A 17,418-nucleotide genomic window follows, 5' to 3' on the forward strand; every position below is an offset into this window, starting at 1 on the left:
AAACAAGGTCTACCAGTATCAAAAGTAACCTTATCCAGGTGGTTGACTTCTGTCTTCACTTTTATCTATCAGCTAAGGAATAAACAACTGCCTGTTAAACCAAATGGTCACTCCATCAGAGCATTAGCCACTTCTGTGGCTTTTCAGGCTAGGTTGCCCATGGAATCTATTTGTGCAGCGGCCATGTGGGCCAACCCTCATGCTTTCATCTCGCATTATAAGTTGGACGTGGTTTCCAGGAGCAGAGCTGATTTTGGTTCCACTGTTCTGAAGAGTTTGTTCCACTGAGCCACCCAGGATATTAGGTGCTAGGGACGCTGTCCCAACCAGCAAGAATGAAGGCGAGATAGACAACTTAACATAAAGAAGTTATGTACCTACCATAATGTTCCATGTTAGTTGTCTCCTCTCGCCTTCTTTGTTGCATCCTACCCTCCATCCCTCTATCCTAGTAGACCGAGAAGAATTCTCTATGGATTTGCACTGGCCGAGTCTTCTCTGGCTATTCCACTCTACCTGGTAGTCTCTATAGTACGGTTTATGTATTATAGGATAGAATTTCTTCATTATTTTTGTCTGCTGTTAGTCTTACCAAATGAGATCTGGGTATCTAGCACCAGGCATCATGGGATATGGGGAGGCCTCGAGCCAGTAAACAGCTCTCAAGCTTTAGAAGATGGCCGAGTCGGAGCCGAGGATCGGCTCTGAACCGAACCAACAAGAAAGAAGGCGAGAGGAGACAACTAACATGGAATGTTGTGGTAGGTACATAACTTGTTTTTCCTATCATTCCCTGTCTAAGGGCAGAGTTCCTTTGGTGGGCAGAAGCATGCAACCACAACAAGGGACTGCCTTTACTCAACCCCACGCCACCCAGACCCTAACCACAGAAGCATCAGGGGTCTATATTAGAACATTGAAGTTTTAAAACTTCGAATGTTCTAATGTCGACCCCTATTCAGCGAACACTGAAAATAGCGAAGCTACAGAACAACAAATTTCTTCCTAGGGAAGGAATTTGGTTGTCTGTTTCTGTGGCTTCGCTATTTTCAGCACTGTGGTGGAAAGTTATGGGTCGAGATCAGGTAAGTGTGCGATTATGTGGACATGAGGGTTAGGGCACGGGTTAGGTGAGTTAGGATTAGGGTGCCGGTCAGATAAGTGTGCGATTGTATGGACGTGAGGGTTAGGGCGGGGTAGGTTCGTTAGGGTTAGGGCGCAGGTGAGGTGAATGTACGATAGAGATGGACCTTAGGGTTAGGGTTTGGGTTAAGGTAAGTGGATAGGTAGTAGTGTATGTACAGTTTAGTGTAAGGTTAGATGTAGAATTTTAAGTGTATGTTTGTGGATTGCTGTTTGTTTGGTGTGCTTGTGTTGTGTGTATGTGTGTCGGAACAGTAAATTTTTTCCCTGGGAAAAATTTGCTGTTCTGCATGTTTGATATTATCAGCGTTAGCTGAATAGGGGTCGATATTAGAACATTTGAAGTTTTAAAACTTCAATATTCTAATATAGACCCATTCATCAGACTATGCCTGGGGAGCAGACATAGGCGGCAAATGCATTCAGGGCCACTGGAGTCCAAGTCAAATTCATCTGCACATCAACCAAAAAGAGGTGCTAGCAGTGCAGAACGCCCGGACAGCTTTCAGGTCCCAACTCCTTCCAGGACAACTTCTAATAATAAAAACAGACAACACCACAGTTATGTGATACATCAACAATCGGGGGAGGAACCCACTCTTACCCACTCTGCAGGTTATCCATGGCCCTGTGGAACATGGCCTTGGACATGCAAGTCAATCTGCAAGCTCAGTTCCTGCCAGGCAAACAAAACTCACTGGCAGATGACTTAAGCAGAAACCTCCTAGATTCACATGAATGCCAATTGGAGACCAGCACTTTCAACCTTCTGATTCAGAAATGGGGGACCCCAGAGGTGGATCTCTTTGCCTCTCCCTATAACCACCAGCTCAGCAAATTCTGTACCGGGAACCCACACAGCCGGGCCTGGAAAGTGGATGCCTTATCCCTTCAGTGGGTAAATCTCTCAATCTGTGCCTTTCCCCCTCTGCCCCTTCTCTCAAGAGTATTACTCAAGATAAGACAGGACAGACCAAGGACAATTCTGATTGCTCCGGACTGGCTACGCCAGCACGGGTGCCCACTCCTGCGCAGCCTGTCATCGGTGCCACCCTAGCAACTACACCAGAAACCAACCCTGCCCTCTCAGCAGGAGGGACAGATTTTGCATCCACAACTGCAAACCCTTAATCTTGCAGTCTGGCTTATTCCTTGAATTCTCCCACAGCAACCCTAAGCAAACAGGTGCTGGATGTCATTCTTGAAGCCAGAAGACCCAGTACAAGAAAATCCTATGCTGATAAGTTGAAAAGGTACTGCTCCTGGATTCAATCTAAAGGAGAGGACACAACTCTGCCCCTCCCTTCCTCTAATCCTGGATTACTTAGCAGATCTACTCCACAAAGGCCTGTCCTTCTCCTCCATCAAGATATATGCCTCAGCCATTTTGGCTCATTACAACACTGAGCCACCTCTCTTCTCGCAGCCTCTTATCAAACAGTTCCTGAGAGGGGCAAACAACTTAAGGCCGCCAAGGAGAGCACCCACCCCTGCTTGGGACCTTAACTTTGTACTGGAAAAGCTCACACTTCCCCCCTTTGAACCTGCAGCATCAGCAGATTTTAAAATTCCTGTCTTGGAAAACAGCCTTGCTTCTGGCCATCACTTCAGCTAGAAGAGTGTCCGAGCTACAAGCACTTATGGCTGTGGAACTCTTCATTATTTTCCATGCTGACAGAGTTTCCCTCAGGACTAACCCTTCCTTTATGCCTAAAGTAGTGTCCAGTGTGGCTCTAAACCAATCCATCCATTTGCCAACCTTTTTCCCTAATCCTCAGAATAAAGGGCAAAGGATCCTGCACTCCTTGGACATGCACAGACAGCTCAGATTCTACCTTGATAGGGCTAAGCCCTTCAGAAAATCTGACTAGTTACTAGTCAGCTTTGCATCAAGAGGCAGAGGGCAAGGCCATTTCAAAACAAACAATTTCCAAATGGATAGCACATTGCATCCATTTCTGCTACAAGCACCATGGGAAACCTACCCCTCAGGGGGTCAGAACACATTCCACTAAGGCAACATCTACTTCTACAGCATTTCTCAGGGGAGCCCCTACCAGGGACACCCTGGAAGCTGCTACCTGTAGTTCTGTACACACCTTCACCAAGCATTACCACTTGCATATATTTTCCAAATCCAGGGCAGGTTTTGCAATTGCAGTCCTGCAAGGCATACTAGCCAGCCCTAACTCTTCTTGAGTGCCTCCACCCTTCTTCAGCTTTGGGAATCCACCCAAGTGTGATGACTGCAACAGTGAAACATGAAGAACATAGTAAAATGACCATAAATGTAGATGGTCGAGTGTATTCACTGTTGCAGTCCTGGTTTCCCTCCCTCCAGCCCCCTGTTTTTTCTCTCTCTGTGTATCCCTATCACTCACCCCTTTTAGGGGTATTGGTATTTACTTTTTACTGGTGGTGTTTTCCCCACCATAACTTAGCTCCCTTTTTGGGGGGCTCCTGACATTTGGGGCAACAAAAACTGATGTAATGGCGTTGGCTGCCTGTTTTTATACCTCTGATGACCTGACGCCAGTCCTGTAGCGACAGCATCTGATGCAGAAATACTAAGTCTCAGGTATTCGGTCTGACTGAGGGCTACCTGCAGGCAGATAACCCAAGTGTGATGACTGCAACAGTGAATACACCCAAACATCTACATTTATGGTAAGTGTACACAACTGTACTTTGCCATTCCCTTCATTTTCCTATCTGGCTGTACACCATCTGTAAAACTCTTGTAAAGTGGTGGGATTCAGTCCTCCCCAGTACATGCACATTTCCCCCTTTTTTCTTCCCCTTCCATTAGCCATAGATTCCTCTTCTCTGGGGGTGGGGAGCACTGTGAAGGAATGACCGTTCAAGGAACATGTTTGCATTAAAAGATTCATATACTGGAAATGAGGACAGTCTGCCCAATGCAGGCACTGCAGGACTTCTTTCCCTTGGGTGTTATTTTCTTATATACAAACAACGCACCTTTTGTGTGGTACATCAGCAAGCAAGGAGGAGTTCGGTCATATCTCTTATGCCATGAGATCATGCGTGTGTGCCACGTCCGATAGTATTACACATTCCAGGTTGGACCAACCTTCTAGTGGACAGGCTCAGCTGCTGCTTCCTGATACCACATGATTGGTCCCTGAACACCAGAGTAGTACTCAAAACTTTCAGCTACTGAGGCAAGCCTTTATATAGCCTGTTTGACTTCCTAGCCAACACAAAATGCAGCAGCCACTTTGCTCTCATCCCTGCACAGGGACAGACATTCAGGGATGCTCTTGTTCATCACTGGCCACCTGGTGGTTTTTGTCTGCCTTTTCCTTTCTCTTTCACTTATAAGAAAGTTTCCTCTGCGCAAGGTAGAAGTTATTCTTACAGTAACTTTCTGGTTTAGGAACATTTACTTTCCAGTCCTCTGGCCTCATGTAATATAGCCTCAATGGTTGTTGGATCCTAAACTGGATCTCTTGTCTTACCTGGACATCAACTCCCTACATGTTTTCTCCAGTTCCAATGATGGCCACTAATCCCACACTATGTAGCAGGGTAATTCAGATTCTGTCCATAAAAAAAATGTACTAAAGTAAATAGAAGAAGTTTTCCATAATGGCAGCACCCTCGTTAATGCAGTTCTTTGCTACTTTGACTGAACTATTCAGGTTCAACTAGCAGCCATCTGAAATTTCCATCAAGGCTTCAATTTAAATTATGTGGCTTCGCAAAATATTTGTAAAGCCTTCTTTAAAAGGCATATTAATACTTGGACCTCCAGTCAAGGATCCCACTCACCCTTGTAACGTATATTTTATACTGTAAGCTCTCACTTATCTTCCATTTGAACCTGATTCAAGTTGTATGCTAAAGCATCTCTCCAGGTAGACTTTCCTCCTACTGTCTGTCACCTCAGTAAGACAAATAGCTAAAATGTCTGCATTATCCTACAAACTGCAATGTCTAGTTTCTTCATAAGGACAGAGTCTCTTTAAATCCAACTCTTTCCTTGTTACAAAAATTTACTGAGGCAACCATGAACCAAACCACTCATTTTTCTTCCCTAATCACACTAACAAAGAAGGCCATACAATACATATGTTTAATGGTCAGAGGCAACTGCATTTCTGTCTTTACAGTACAAAATCCTTATGTAAAGGCATCCAACTCTGTGTCCTTTTCTTCAACAAGACTGGAATCCAAAGTCTGTAAAGTTATTCTCTCCAGATGGCTGTCCAATTGCATTACCTTTGTGTATTCCTTAAATAATAAACACCTGGTGCCAAAATAAAGGCACAATTACATAAAAGCAGTTTCAATTTCCGTGGCCTTTTTTTTTTTTTAAGGAATTATTACATTAGAGCTGCAACAACAAGATCAGCAATGCACACCTTTGTCAAACATTGTGAAGTTGCAGGGCTTACTTCAGCTCTGCCATTCAGGGGTATCCTGTCATAATGCCACTCGGGAAGAACATAGCTGGGGATTCTGTCCCATTGGTAGAGAGATACAGGTGCTTCAACAAAGTATTAGTTTAAGGGTGTGCACACTTATGCAACCAGCTTATTGTACATTTTTTATTTTTTATATTTTCCCCCTAACATATTTGTTTGTTTTTCAATTGAATTGTACAGGTTATAGGTCACATTAAAGGTGGGAAAGGTTTTGAAATGATTTATTGTGTTCTCATTTTTTATGTCACAGAAACTTGGCATTTTAACAAGGGTGTGTACACTTTTTATATCCACAGTAGGAAAGGGGGTAGAATGGAAACCAGTGTCAGATGACCAGATGTATGTGATGTCATTCTGTAATCCAGGGCTTAAATGATGATTTAATACTAGATGAGACAGATGTCTGACAGCAGCCTGTTTTTGAAACCTGACAAAGAAGGAAAGACTACTCACTTACTTCATCTTACCTTGCTATAGAAAGCAACTGGGGAATAGTAAGTCTTTAGATCAGTCAGGAAAATATAGTGAGACTAGTTAAGTACTGTTTTTCTGTATCTGTGTGAATCTATTCATGTGTTATTTTTGATATCTCCTGTCATTGAAACTCTGGTGTTTATTGTAAATAGATATTCAGTATCTTCATTTTCTTTTTATTATTAAATAGATTTAACTTTTCATTGTGGCTGGTATTTCAGAGAATATTTTAACATTTGAGAGGACTTACATTTATTTGTTGACACTGTGGCAACTTCTGAAAGCCTTGGTCAACCACTACCATTGGTATTAGTAGTAATTTCACTCAGTGTAATTAGGTACCCTTAAAAGAGCCTTAGAGTAGCTGGCTTTGGAGTGTCCTGGTGGCCGTAACTACCTTATAGTCTGGCCAGAGGGGCACAGCTAGTAAATCCGTGCCAGCCTTTCCCAGGTAGGGGTGTGTGTGTGTGTGTGTGTGTGTGTGTGTGTGTGTGTGTGTGTGTGTGTGTGTGTGTGTATATGTATATGTATATATATATATATATATATATATATATATATATATATATATATATGTATGTATGTGTGTGTGAAAATCAGATCTCAATGAGTGCATGCGTCAGCTCCTTGGAGCAGGGACACAGAGCACTGGTTTCACAGAGAGAGTGGTAGAGAACTTGGCCTGGGACACTCAGCTGAAGACTGAACTCTCTGTGTCAGTAGGGAGTTTTATTGGGGGCATGGAGAGAGAGAAAGAGAGAGAGTGGAAACCCAGATCGCGGACTGTGTGTTCCCTGTGTGCTCTTAAGGGAAATTGTGCTTGGTGAAGAGAGCTGCATCTGGAAATACTGTGTGTATCTATCTTTGCTCCAAGTGAATGTACCTCTCCAGTGTCAGTGGTGAGGATTAAGGCTCCTTGATTACTGGCCCAGTGGAAGGACGTCACAAGTCCTACTGTGACCTTTTCTTCTTTCTCTTTTTAATTGGCTGTTTGTTTCTGTTATGATGAATTTAAAATGTAATATTACCATTTCAAAACACATGCAATTGGCAAACATAAGGCAGTTTTAGTAGGTGACATGAACCAGTTGCAGATTATCTAGTATGGGCAGCTTTTCTGGGAGATGATGAAATGTACAGGTAGCATAGGACTAGGTATTCCTTATATGCTGTTGTAGTCTGTTTCTGTGCAAAAATAGTAAAATTAAAAATGTGACATTAATTTAGCTTGTTACTGCCTGTTTACATTACATGTTTTATTCATGGTCTATCTTCGTAGTTCCCAAACTTTTATGGGCTGACACTCGCTTTTGAAAATGGTAATTTTTCTTGACCCACTACTCACATCAACATGTGAGCATGTGAAGCATGCATGGTCCTCCTTAAAGGGGAAGACGCCACCACCATGGAGTATTTTTTTCGGGATTTAAAGGGGCCATGTAAACTTTTCTCATACTATAATTATTATCAGAGCCATGTAATGGTTAACTGAGGTCCTAGGCAAGGTATTAGATTGGGGCCTTCCCAGAGCAGCCCTCCTGCAGCATAGCATCCCCCTCCCCAGCCATACCAGTGTACCATTACTTGGCTATTTCCTCTCAGTTACCATGAACATTGTTCAAACCTGTTAGTGTGCATACTGTTTTTTTTTTATTTACTTCTACAATGATTACAAATATTGAAATAAAATATACAAGCACTGATAGCCATTTGCTAAACAAACAATTCAGTCTTACAGTGAAAACAGACTTAACATGAGGAGTTAACTTCTTGGCCATTGAAACTTACTTTGATTGAAACAACGTTAAAACCCACAGTCAAATGAAATGCAGCTGGCTAGTGGAGAATCAAGTTTACCTTTGGGCTATTTTCAAACCATAGGCTCCTTACAGATGTTTTTAGGCGATGCGTGCATGTATGTGTTTTTGATTCACCTTCCTGATTGTGTTAAATTATATTCCTTGTATAATACAGCACCACTCTTTAGAGTGTGTTTTAAATATTTTTCAGTAAGCAATGAAACAAAATGTATGACTCAATAATGACAAAACTGCCCATTTTAGAACATTTTAACCATAAAAGGCCACTCAGACTTCTGTCTTTACAGTCCATCAGTATTAGTCAATAAGCAGAATCTTTGCAGAAGTAAAATTAATCCGAATAATTCCACATTAAAGAGATTTGTAACTAATGAAGAGGCTTCTACTAGCAAGCAACTTTACATCTTAGTGTTTCATCTGCAATTTCAGTGCCTGCTGCCCTTGAAGAACTAATTGCTTAGGTTACATTGAAGAAAAATTGGTAAGCTAGTAATATTGCAGTAGGGAATGCCTGAGAAACCAACAACAAATTCATAGTTACTAGCCATCTTATACAAAGGAGGACACACTCGAGGAATGCAAAACCCCTACCCCCCTTAAAATGCACCAAATAATTAGCACACACCATGCCTCCATACCTGTCAACATTTTAGCACAAGAAATCTGGACAAAGCTTAAAATAATGGGGGGCCAAAGGCCCCAGAATAGGTACAGATTTTAAATATTAGAAAGTTGCTAGAATGGCAATATTTGTCTTAGCATGCATTTTCTAAAGGAAATGAAGCCTGAAACTCAAATGTATGACATTATTTAGTTATTTCAATCCTCATTGATTTGCCAGAAAACCACACATTTTATGAGGAATAGGCCAAAATTATGAGGCAAAATTCTGGACAGTTGGGAGTTATGCATACCTCTTTACCTCTTAGTGCAAGAAATCTGGAAAAAGCCTAAAATTATGTGGATACAATGCCTCAAAAAATAGGGATACATTTTAAATATTGATCTTTTTAACTTAGAAAGTTGCTAGAATAGCAGGATTTGTGTTGGCATGCATTTTCTGAATGATATGAAATCTGAAACTCGTATATATGTCAATATTTAGTGACTTCAGTCCTCTGTGTTTTGCTACAAATCCACAAATTTTACGCGAAACAGACCAAAACTATGAGGGTAAATCTAGACTGTTCAGAAGTATGTTTAACACACACACACACACACACACACACTTTCTGCTCTTCCACATACACACATGCATGCCCACCTACCTTCTGTCTGCTGTCACACAGCAACACGCACATACACACACCCATTCTCTCACACAGCAGTATACACACACAAACACACCTTCTCTCTCATACAGCAATACACACACACTATCTCTCATTGTTTAAATTACACACACACACACACACACACACACACACACACACACACACACACACACACACACACACACACACACACACGTAGCTTCTCAAAAACAGAATGGCTAGTTTCAATTCTGTGCGCGAGTGCAGAATAGGTTTACATCTGCATTGGTGTGTGTGCATATAATGTACGCATGGCCTTCCTTAAAGGAGAAGACGCTAACGCCATAGTGTTAAGAAGTACCTTTTTTTTTTTTAATGTTGAAACCTTCTGTCCACGCAACCCATCCAAAATCAGCTTGCAACCCACAGTTTGGGAATCGCTGGTCTATTTTGTTACCTTCTGTTTCTGTAGATTTTGGCTGATAAATGCCACTATTATTATTTTTATATTTTGAATCTTACGTACATATCTTTCTGTTACATTTTTTTTTTGTCTTTTTTAGGGTCTGTTTGAATACATCTTTCACCATGAAAATGATGTCAAGAATGTGAGTATTCTGTTTACAAATTCTCATTCTCTCTGTGTAATGGTTAAGGTTTTTACTGGTAAAAGGTTTGATTCTTAACCTTGAGAAGCAGGGCTAGGCTTAAAAAGGCACCCTGGAGTCACTAGCCTAACAATCACCTGTGGAGTTCATATTTTTTTTAATTATGTAGACATCAATTTACTGTTGTAATGGCTTAATAATGAACAGCTACCAACTTAGGAATGCCTTCAGAATAATAGCTTAGTTTTGGGCAAGTGTGTTTTGTGTGTGTGTCTCTGTCCTTATGTGCTTCATAGTTTTAAGGTCTGCATTCTGAGCCTTACTTTAGCCCTTCAAAGAGCCCACTTCCTTTAAATCTAGGGTCAGAAAGCCTTCCAACCAAGCATCTAGTTCTTACAGGTTTATAATTTCATATGAGATTACTTGGCTAGCGGCCTTAGAGCCCTTACAAGTCTATCCATGTTAGTCCTGAGTTGCCTCAATTGTCTTTGGATAGATGGAGGTAATTGGCAGGGTGCATCTGTGATAAACACTGACTACCCCTGTCCGTGAGGGACATAGATGCCACCCCTGGGGTGAATTTGTGTTCTTCCATTCATTTGTCCAGGTTGCACTTGAATATGGTCTGTGAGGAGCTCTGCTTCATGTGAATTGGAATTTTATTCCAGAGTAGTGGCAGTCTCTGGGAGATGTAGCTGTCTCTACAGCATGTTCTGTTAATGTCACAGGCTAGGTTAAGCTCCCTAGAGCGAGTGATTCTTGTGTCATTTGGCTTGCAGATGTGCAGCATATCCATCAGGGCAGGTTCAGAGACTGCCTTGTAGGCCAGGCACAAGTCACCTGTCAGCAGCCTGTATGATACAGAGTACAGTGACAGGGCTTTCGGCCTGTCCACATAAGTCATGGTTTGGAGGCCTTGTGTTTTCTTGGTTTGAAACCTCTATGGTCTGTCCAGCTGCTGCAGGTGTCTGGTGATGTACTTGCAGAAGGGAGCATTGTACTCTATTAATGGTCTGAAGAGGGTCGAGTACAGTAGAGTTGTAACATCCTTAGACCTTGTTGCGATACCTTTACTTATGAGATGCACAGCATAGAAGGCTTTTCTTGCCACTGTGGAAACTTGGTGATAAAAATTCAGATTGCCATCTACCTGTGTTCCCAGATCTCACACCACCAGGTTTGAACTTGGGGAGGTGTGGTCAGTGTTGTAATTAGCAAGAAATTTTGCTTTGCCAAAGGGGATAATAATGCACTTTTGCATTTAGTTTTAGACTGTGGCTTTGGCATTAGTCATTTGTCTCTGTTAGCCCCTCCTGTAATATGTTAATGTTGTTGTTGGGGGACTCAATAATTGCACCCAATTTGCAATCATTAGCAAACTTGGTTAATCAAAGGCTGTCTAGTTTAGCCTTGACTTCTGAGAAATAGATTTGAAACAGTAAAGGGTCCAGCATAGAACCTTGTGATACGCCACTGGTAATGGGAATACTGGTAGAGGTGGAATCACCAACTTTTCTAGTATGTGTTCTGTCAGTAAGCCAATTGGCTATCCATCTAGTGATGTAAGGGTTAATCCCTAGCTGGGAGAGTTTCTCATTGATACCTGAGTGGGGGGGGGGGGGGGGTTGTGTCAAATGCCTTGGCTAGATCAAGATAAGCAGCATGCACCTTCATCCAGGGCTTTGGTGACTTTCTCAAAGAAGTCTAATAGGTTTAGTAAGCATGATCTACCCTAATAAAGCCAAACTGGGTTGGGTTTAGAGTTTGAAGGTCACCTGTGTCCTTGTTTATAAAGTCCATGATGATTTTTTCCATGGCCTTGCAGATGATGCTGGTTAGACTTATGGGTCTATAGTTCCCAGGGTCAGTTGGTGGTCCTTCTTTGTGCAAGGGGATTATGGATGTTCATCGTGTGTCACTGTTACAGTCATTACAATTGGGTTATCCTGCTGGCAGGCTACCTGCAGTCGGCCTGAATTCCAAAGTCCTGGTCCGGCATTGGCTGCTGTCGCCTCCTCCCTGACGTCAGTGTGCCAGGGGTATAAAAAATGCAGCCAACGCCATTTTCTTCAGTCTTTCTTGCCATACGGTGCCCGAAGCAAAAGCAGTTCGCAAGTGCCGGTCGGCCGACTCCTGAGATTTTCAAGTTCGAATTTCAGATCCAAAGTCTTCATTAAAGCTAAGTACCCCATTGGGGAAACTTTTTTCTTGCTCCAGACCGATGTCAGAAAAAGTTAATAATTGTATTTCTTGTGGGAAGCAAATACCTCATAAGGATTTTCATTCTTACTGTATTCCTTGCCTAGGCCCTGACCACAACGTTGCTAGTTGTCGGTTTTCTGCTAGATTTAACCAATGCACTATTAAGCATCGGTACAATTTTGAATTTCATTATTTTGGCAGAAGATTTAATTATATAATGCCGTTGGAACAGCCGACGACCGGAATTTATAAAAAGTGCAAAGACAAAGAAAAGGACAGGCATCCGAGGTCCAAAACCGACGACGAGGCTTCGGCTAGGCCAGTCGCTAGTTCACCGGTTATCAGTGAGGTGCTTTCGCAGCCCCTAACGCCCGCTTCCTCAGAGTCACAGGCCGCTTCCGACTCCCACGTGAAGCCGACTAGGCCACTGGAAACTCAAGGTATTGGACCCTCGGAAACTATTCCCTCAGATGGGTCCGGAGCCGCTGAGCAGGCATCGGCTTCTGAGGGTGTTTTCAGGCCTACAGAGTTATATGTGAAAACGACTTCAGCTTTAAAGGCAAAGACTAAAGCACCTCTAAAGACAAAGCAACAAGTACAACATTCCCCTGGACAGGCCTCCATGCCTAAAAAACAGATGCTTAAAATGGCCGAAGACCTAATTACTTTGATCAGGGCTTCCCATCCCCCTCCTGATAAGAGACCTAGGCAAGAGACAGAATATTAATATTCAGATCAGGTAGGGTTCCATTTCCTCTGATTCCTCTTCTGAACAGGAATACTCTCTTCCTCCCTATGAGGATTCTGATGCTGAAGAATCTATCCCTTCAGCCTCTCCTCCTGAAGATTATTCTTTTGGGGAGACCCTGCATACTATGAGGGAGCATTTCCATTGGGAGAGCCAAGATTACTCAGAATCTAAGAAAAGGCTCAGAGATTTTCTTTTACTACCTCAGCACAGGCCCCTTGCTATTCCTCCTATTTTAGACATTGTGGATGATGTATTTACAGAGTCCAGTCTCACTCCTGACTCTTTACCGCCAGCTCCTGTTAAGTCAGGCAGATACTACAGGGTTCCTGATTCACATAAATTTCTTTACAAAAACCCTACTGCTGACCCAGAAACTATATCTCAGGGTCCCAAAGGGGTCAAGGCGTCCACTGCAAAAAACCCTATCCCCTCTGATAAGGATTCAAGGGCCCTGGACATATGGGGGGAAAAGATTTACACTTCTGCTACCGTGGCTGTAAGGGCCTTAAATTGTCAGTTTCATATGCTTAAATATCAGCAGTGTCTATGTCACTACTTAAACAGAAAATGTTGACAAATTCTAAATGTGCAAAAAGCAAAGAAATGCAGGATTTATTGCATGCAGCTGAACAAGTGGGAAAGCATACTTTCCAATGTGGTTTTGATTCTCTGGAGGCCTCCTGTAGGGCCGCTGTTACGGGCTCTGTCATTAGGAGGCATGCTTGGTTAAAGGAACAGAATCTGCCTGATCATGTTAAAGCAAAATTATTAGATGCTCCATTACAGCATGATACCTTGTTTGGTGTTAAAGCAGAAGAGGTGTTGAAGAAAATGGAGGACAAAGCTAAATCTATGCAAACAGTCAAGGATTTCTTACAGGTACAGCCTCCCAGATTTAGCAGGAACTGGCCTGTGAAGAATTGGTCCTTTCCAGTGTCAGACAGGCCACAAAGAGGCAGATACAGATGCCCCAGAGGCAGATCCCAGCCCCAGGGCTCATACAGGTCTAAACAATGGGGTGCTTCTACCTCCAAAAGTGGAGAAGATAAATCACAGCCATACAGGAAACATTCTCAATGACTTTCCCCTGCCAGCACCAAGCACTTATCTTCTGGCAGCCCCTTTAGGGGGAAAACTAGCACTTTTTTCACAAAATTGGCACATGATCACCCAGGACAAATGGGTCCTGAATATAGTTTCACAAGGCTACAGGTTCCATTTTCATACCCTGCCAAGGGCAAACAGAATACCAGACCTGCCACACAGTCAGTGGGTAGAGGCACAAAAACAAGTTTCATCCCTCATGGACATGAGGGCCATTCAGTGAGTGCCACAGCAAGAGCAGGGACTAGGATTTTACTCAAAACTGTTCTTGGTGCCCAGAAAGAACAATATCTGGAGACCAGTACTGAACCTGTCTATTCTAAACACATTTCTGGATATTCCGAAATTCAAAATGTTGACTCTGCAGCAGCTTCTGTTTATGCTAGGCAAGAAGGCACGTCTTGTGACTTTAGACTTAAAGGAGGCATACCTGCATGTCCCAATCAGACATTCTTGCCGGAGATACCTCAGATTTATAGCTGGCTGAATGCACTACCAATTCTCTGCACTGCCCTATGGCTTATCTACTGCACCCAGGGTCTTCACAAAATGCCTGGCACCAGTAATTGCATTTTGCAGACAAAGAGGAATACAAATATATCCTTACTTGGATGACTGCCTTATTCAAGCAGAGAACAAGCACATTCTACTACAGCATCTGGCGTTTGTAAAAAGATTACTAACATGCCTAGGGTACACAGTAATCGAAAATAAATCAAAACTAGTACCCTCACAAGAGATAATATTCCTATGTGCAAGCTTAAATACAACTGCCCAGATGGCTTATCTCATGCCAGACAAACAAAGACAACTGACTACTTATTTCAAAATGTTGGCAACAAAGACCCAGTTGTCTGCAAGAAAAATTCTGCAGGCTTTGGGCTCCATGGCATCCTGCATTCTGCTAATTCCATATGCAAGACTGCATATGAGGAAACTACAATGGTGTCTAAAAAGTGTTTGGACTCAACATTGCCACAGCCTGGAAACAATAAATGTTAAGTTGTCTATCTCGCCTTCATTCTTGCTGGATGGGTTCGGAGCCGACCTCGGCTCCGACTCGGCCACTCTAAAAGCTCGAGAGTTGGTTCCACCGGCTCGAGGCTCCCCTTATATCCCACAATGCTAGGCGGTATTACCTCAGATCTCGTTTGCCGCTACAGCTATCGAGGTGTGTTGCTTTAACCGGCTCCAGGTTAGTGTACCAAACAGTTTAAAAAACTTAGTAAATCCCTTTTAAATTAGTTTTTTGGTCAGTATCCCCTTATTTTAAAGGTTTTTATTCCCTTTCCTGTGTTTTTCACCCTCTCCTTACCACAAGAACTTATCTGTTCTTCCCTTAGGCCTTCGGGCCCACCTATCCCTCAGAGAGTGTGTGTGTGTTTTTTCTGCAGGGACTTAAAACTTCTAATCTTGTTAGTTTAAATTAGTTTAAATTAGTTTTATTTAGTCAACAGTGTAATCGGTGTGTTTGTGTTGGGTGTGATTGCACTTGTTTTTTGTCATGTCCAAGGATTCGAAGGTCTCAGGCTTCAAGAAGTGTGACTCGTGCTGTCAGAAAATGTCTCTGACAGACGGTCACACTTCTTGTGTGTACTGCCTGGGACCTTTACACCTGCAGGACTCTTGTGCTGTATGCCATGGCTTCAGCCCTAGAGTCCTGCAGGAAAGAAAGAACAAGCTCATTTTACGGGGCTTGCTAAAGCCTGAGGGTCCCCCGACTGTATCTTCGGGCAAACCTTCTAAGGCTTCTAGGTCCTCGACTCCAGCTACTGAGTCGGCACCTAAGACTTCGAAGTCTACTACTACATCGGCTCCGGCTGGAGCCAATGAGACTCGAACTTCCACTTCTGTGGTTCCCTCGGCTCAGGCTGGAGCCGAGGTATTGGAAATGACTGAGTCGGCTCTGATCAAACTATCGGAGCCGACCTCTAGGAAGAGGTCAAGGTCACCATCCCTTGTCTGAACGGAGCCATAGATCGCACTCCTCTAGGTCTTCGAGGCTTTCTGACCATGACCTTCAGAGGGTAGTGAGTCGACTTCTTAAGTCCGAGGCACTGGCCCAAATGCTTCAGAGCCCGACTCATCAGTCGATGCTTAACCCTATCTCTCAAAATATTCCTCCTCCGACTCCTTTGAGCTCGGAGCCGGGGCGTTTCGGACCCGAGACTGTGGTAGCGTCGGAGCCGATACAATTGTCTTCGGCACCGTCGTCGGCTCCGATTTCTTCCTTGGAAGATTCTCGGCGCCGGACTTCCCTCGTCGGCTCGAGGGTGAGTGGCATCGGACCCTTGTCCGACCCCGCTCTCCCTCTCGGTGCTTCGGCGCTGGTGAGTTCGGCTCCGACATCGGCCTTGGAGCCATCACTATCGGTGCCGAGGGAGGTTTTCAGCTTTTCGGAGCGGGGACCTCTGGCTCTGCCTGACAGGGGTGCTTTCGAGGTCATGCGGAGTGTGTTGGAACCTGGTTCAACTCCACAGTCGGCTCCGTCTGCCCCTCCCTCTTCGGTGCCTCAGGTTATGTCTGCTCACTCCCTCATCCCAGACAGCAGAGAGCCAGCTCCTCAAGAATCCCCTGTGGGGATCTCATCCTCTTCCGAGGCCTCTCCTGAATTGGCAGGGGAGCCCCCTAGGAAGAGAAAGTGTAAGAGGAAGCACATAGACTCACCTGAGTCTGTCACCTCTGACATGGATTTAGAGGATTCCGAAGGTTCCCCCCGTTCCCCTTCTGAAGATGTCTCCTTTGCAGACATCCTAGAGATCCTGAAACAGAGGGGAAATTGGCCAGCCCTTAACCCTTCGGAGGATGAATCTGTGTATCTTGAGGCGTTTGGCTCTCACCCTCCCACCTCCTGGGTGTCCCCCTCCTTTGACCCCCTCATGCAGGTGGTGGCTAAAAAGGCTTGGACGGCTCCTGACTCTGTGGACCCTACCCCCAGGAGACCTTCAAAGTTTATCACAGCACCAGCAGATAAGCAATTTCTGACTAAGGGAGTTTCTGTGGATGCTATGGTGGTAGCTGCCGCCACTAAGAAGGAACTAGCTGATCCTTCGGTGCCTGTCCATCCTCCTAACAAGGAATCTAGGTCTATGGACAGGTACGGGAAGCGGATGTTTTCGTCAGCGACCTTTGCTATGCGTTCGCTGAATTACCTCTGTCATTTCACTCACCTTCAAAGAGACTTGATCAAGGAAGCGAGTGAGATGTTAAAGGATCCTACAGCTGCGGGTTTTCAAGATAAGATGAACACTCAGCTTGCTACCTAAATTCTATAGCTAACTCCTCCATGCGCCTTCTTTCATATGCGGCTGATGGAGCGAGCAGAGCCACAGGGACAGGTGTGGCCTTACGCTGGCATGCCTGGATGCGGCTGTGCAATTTTGCGGACCCCTTTAAAACGTCTTTCACTAATTCCCCGTTTGATGGATCGTCCTTTTTTGGTCCTCAAGTGAAAGAAACCTTGACAAGGTGCGAGACAGATGGCAAAACTCTTTCTGCCGTCGGAGTCCATTTTTCTACTCCTTCTAGACCTTACCCCAAAGGCCAGAAAAGTGGAAAGATGTGGTTCCGCAAACAATCTCAAGGGACTTTGCCTGACGCACAGAGTCGGTTCCC

The 17,418-nt window shown here is 43.9% G+C and overlaps 1 protein-coding gene across 1 annotated transcript in view; it reads left to right on the top strand.

Annotated features, from left to right (window-relative positions):
* TTC8 (tetratricopeptide repeat domain 8) overlaps positions 1-17,418 on the top strand; it is a gene marked incomplete in the record, with an annotated part of 1,400,571 nt that overhangs the window by 141,587 nt on the left and 1,241,566 nt on the right. The window contains 1 exon segment of the mRNA XM_044073859.1: positions 9,702-9,746. Within this exon segment, the coding sequence (XP_043929794.1) occupies positions 9,702-9,746 (45 nt within the window).

Source organism: Protopterus annectens, chromosome 6.part0, assembly GCF_019279795.1.
Source record: "Protopterus annectens isolate FY-2018-M chromosome 6.part0, PAN1.0, whole genome shotgun sequence".
Taxonomy (NCBI): domain Eukaryota; kingdom Metazoa; phylum Chordata; order Ceratodontiformes; family Protopteridae; genus Protopterus; species Protopterus annectens.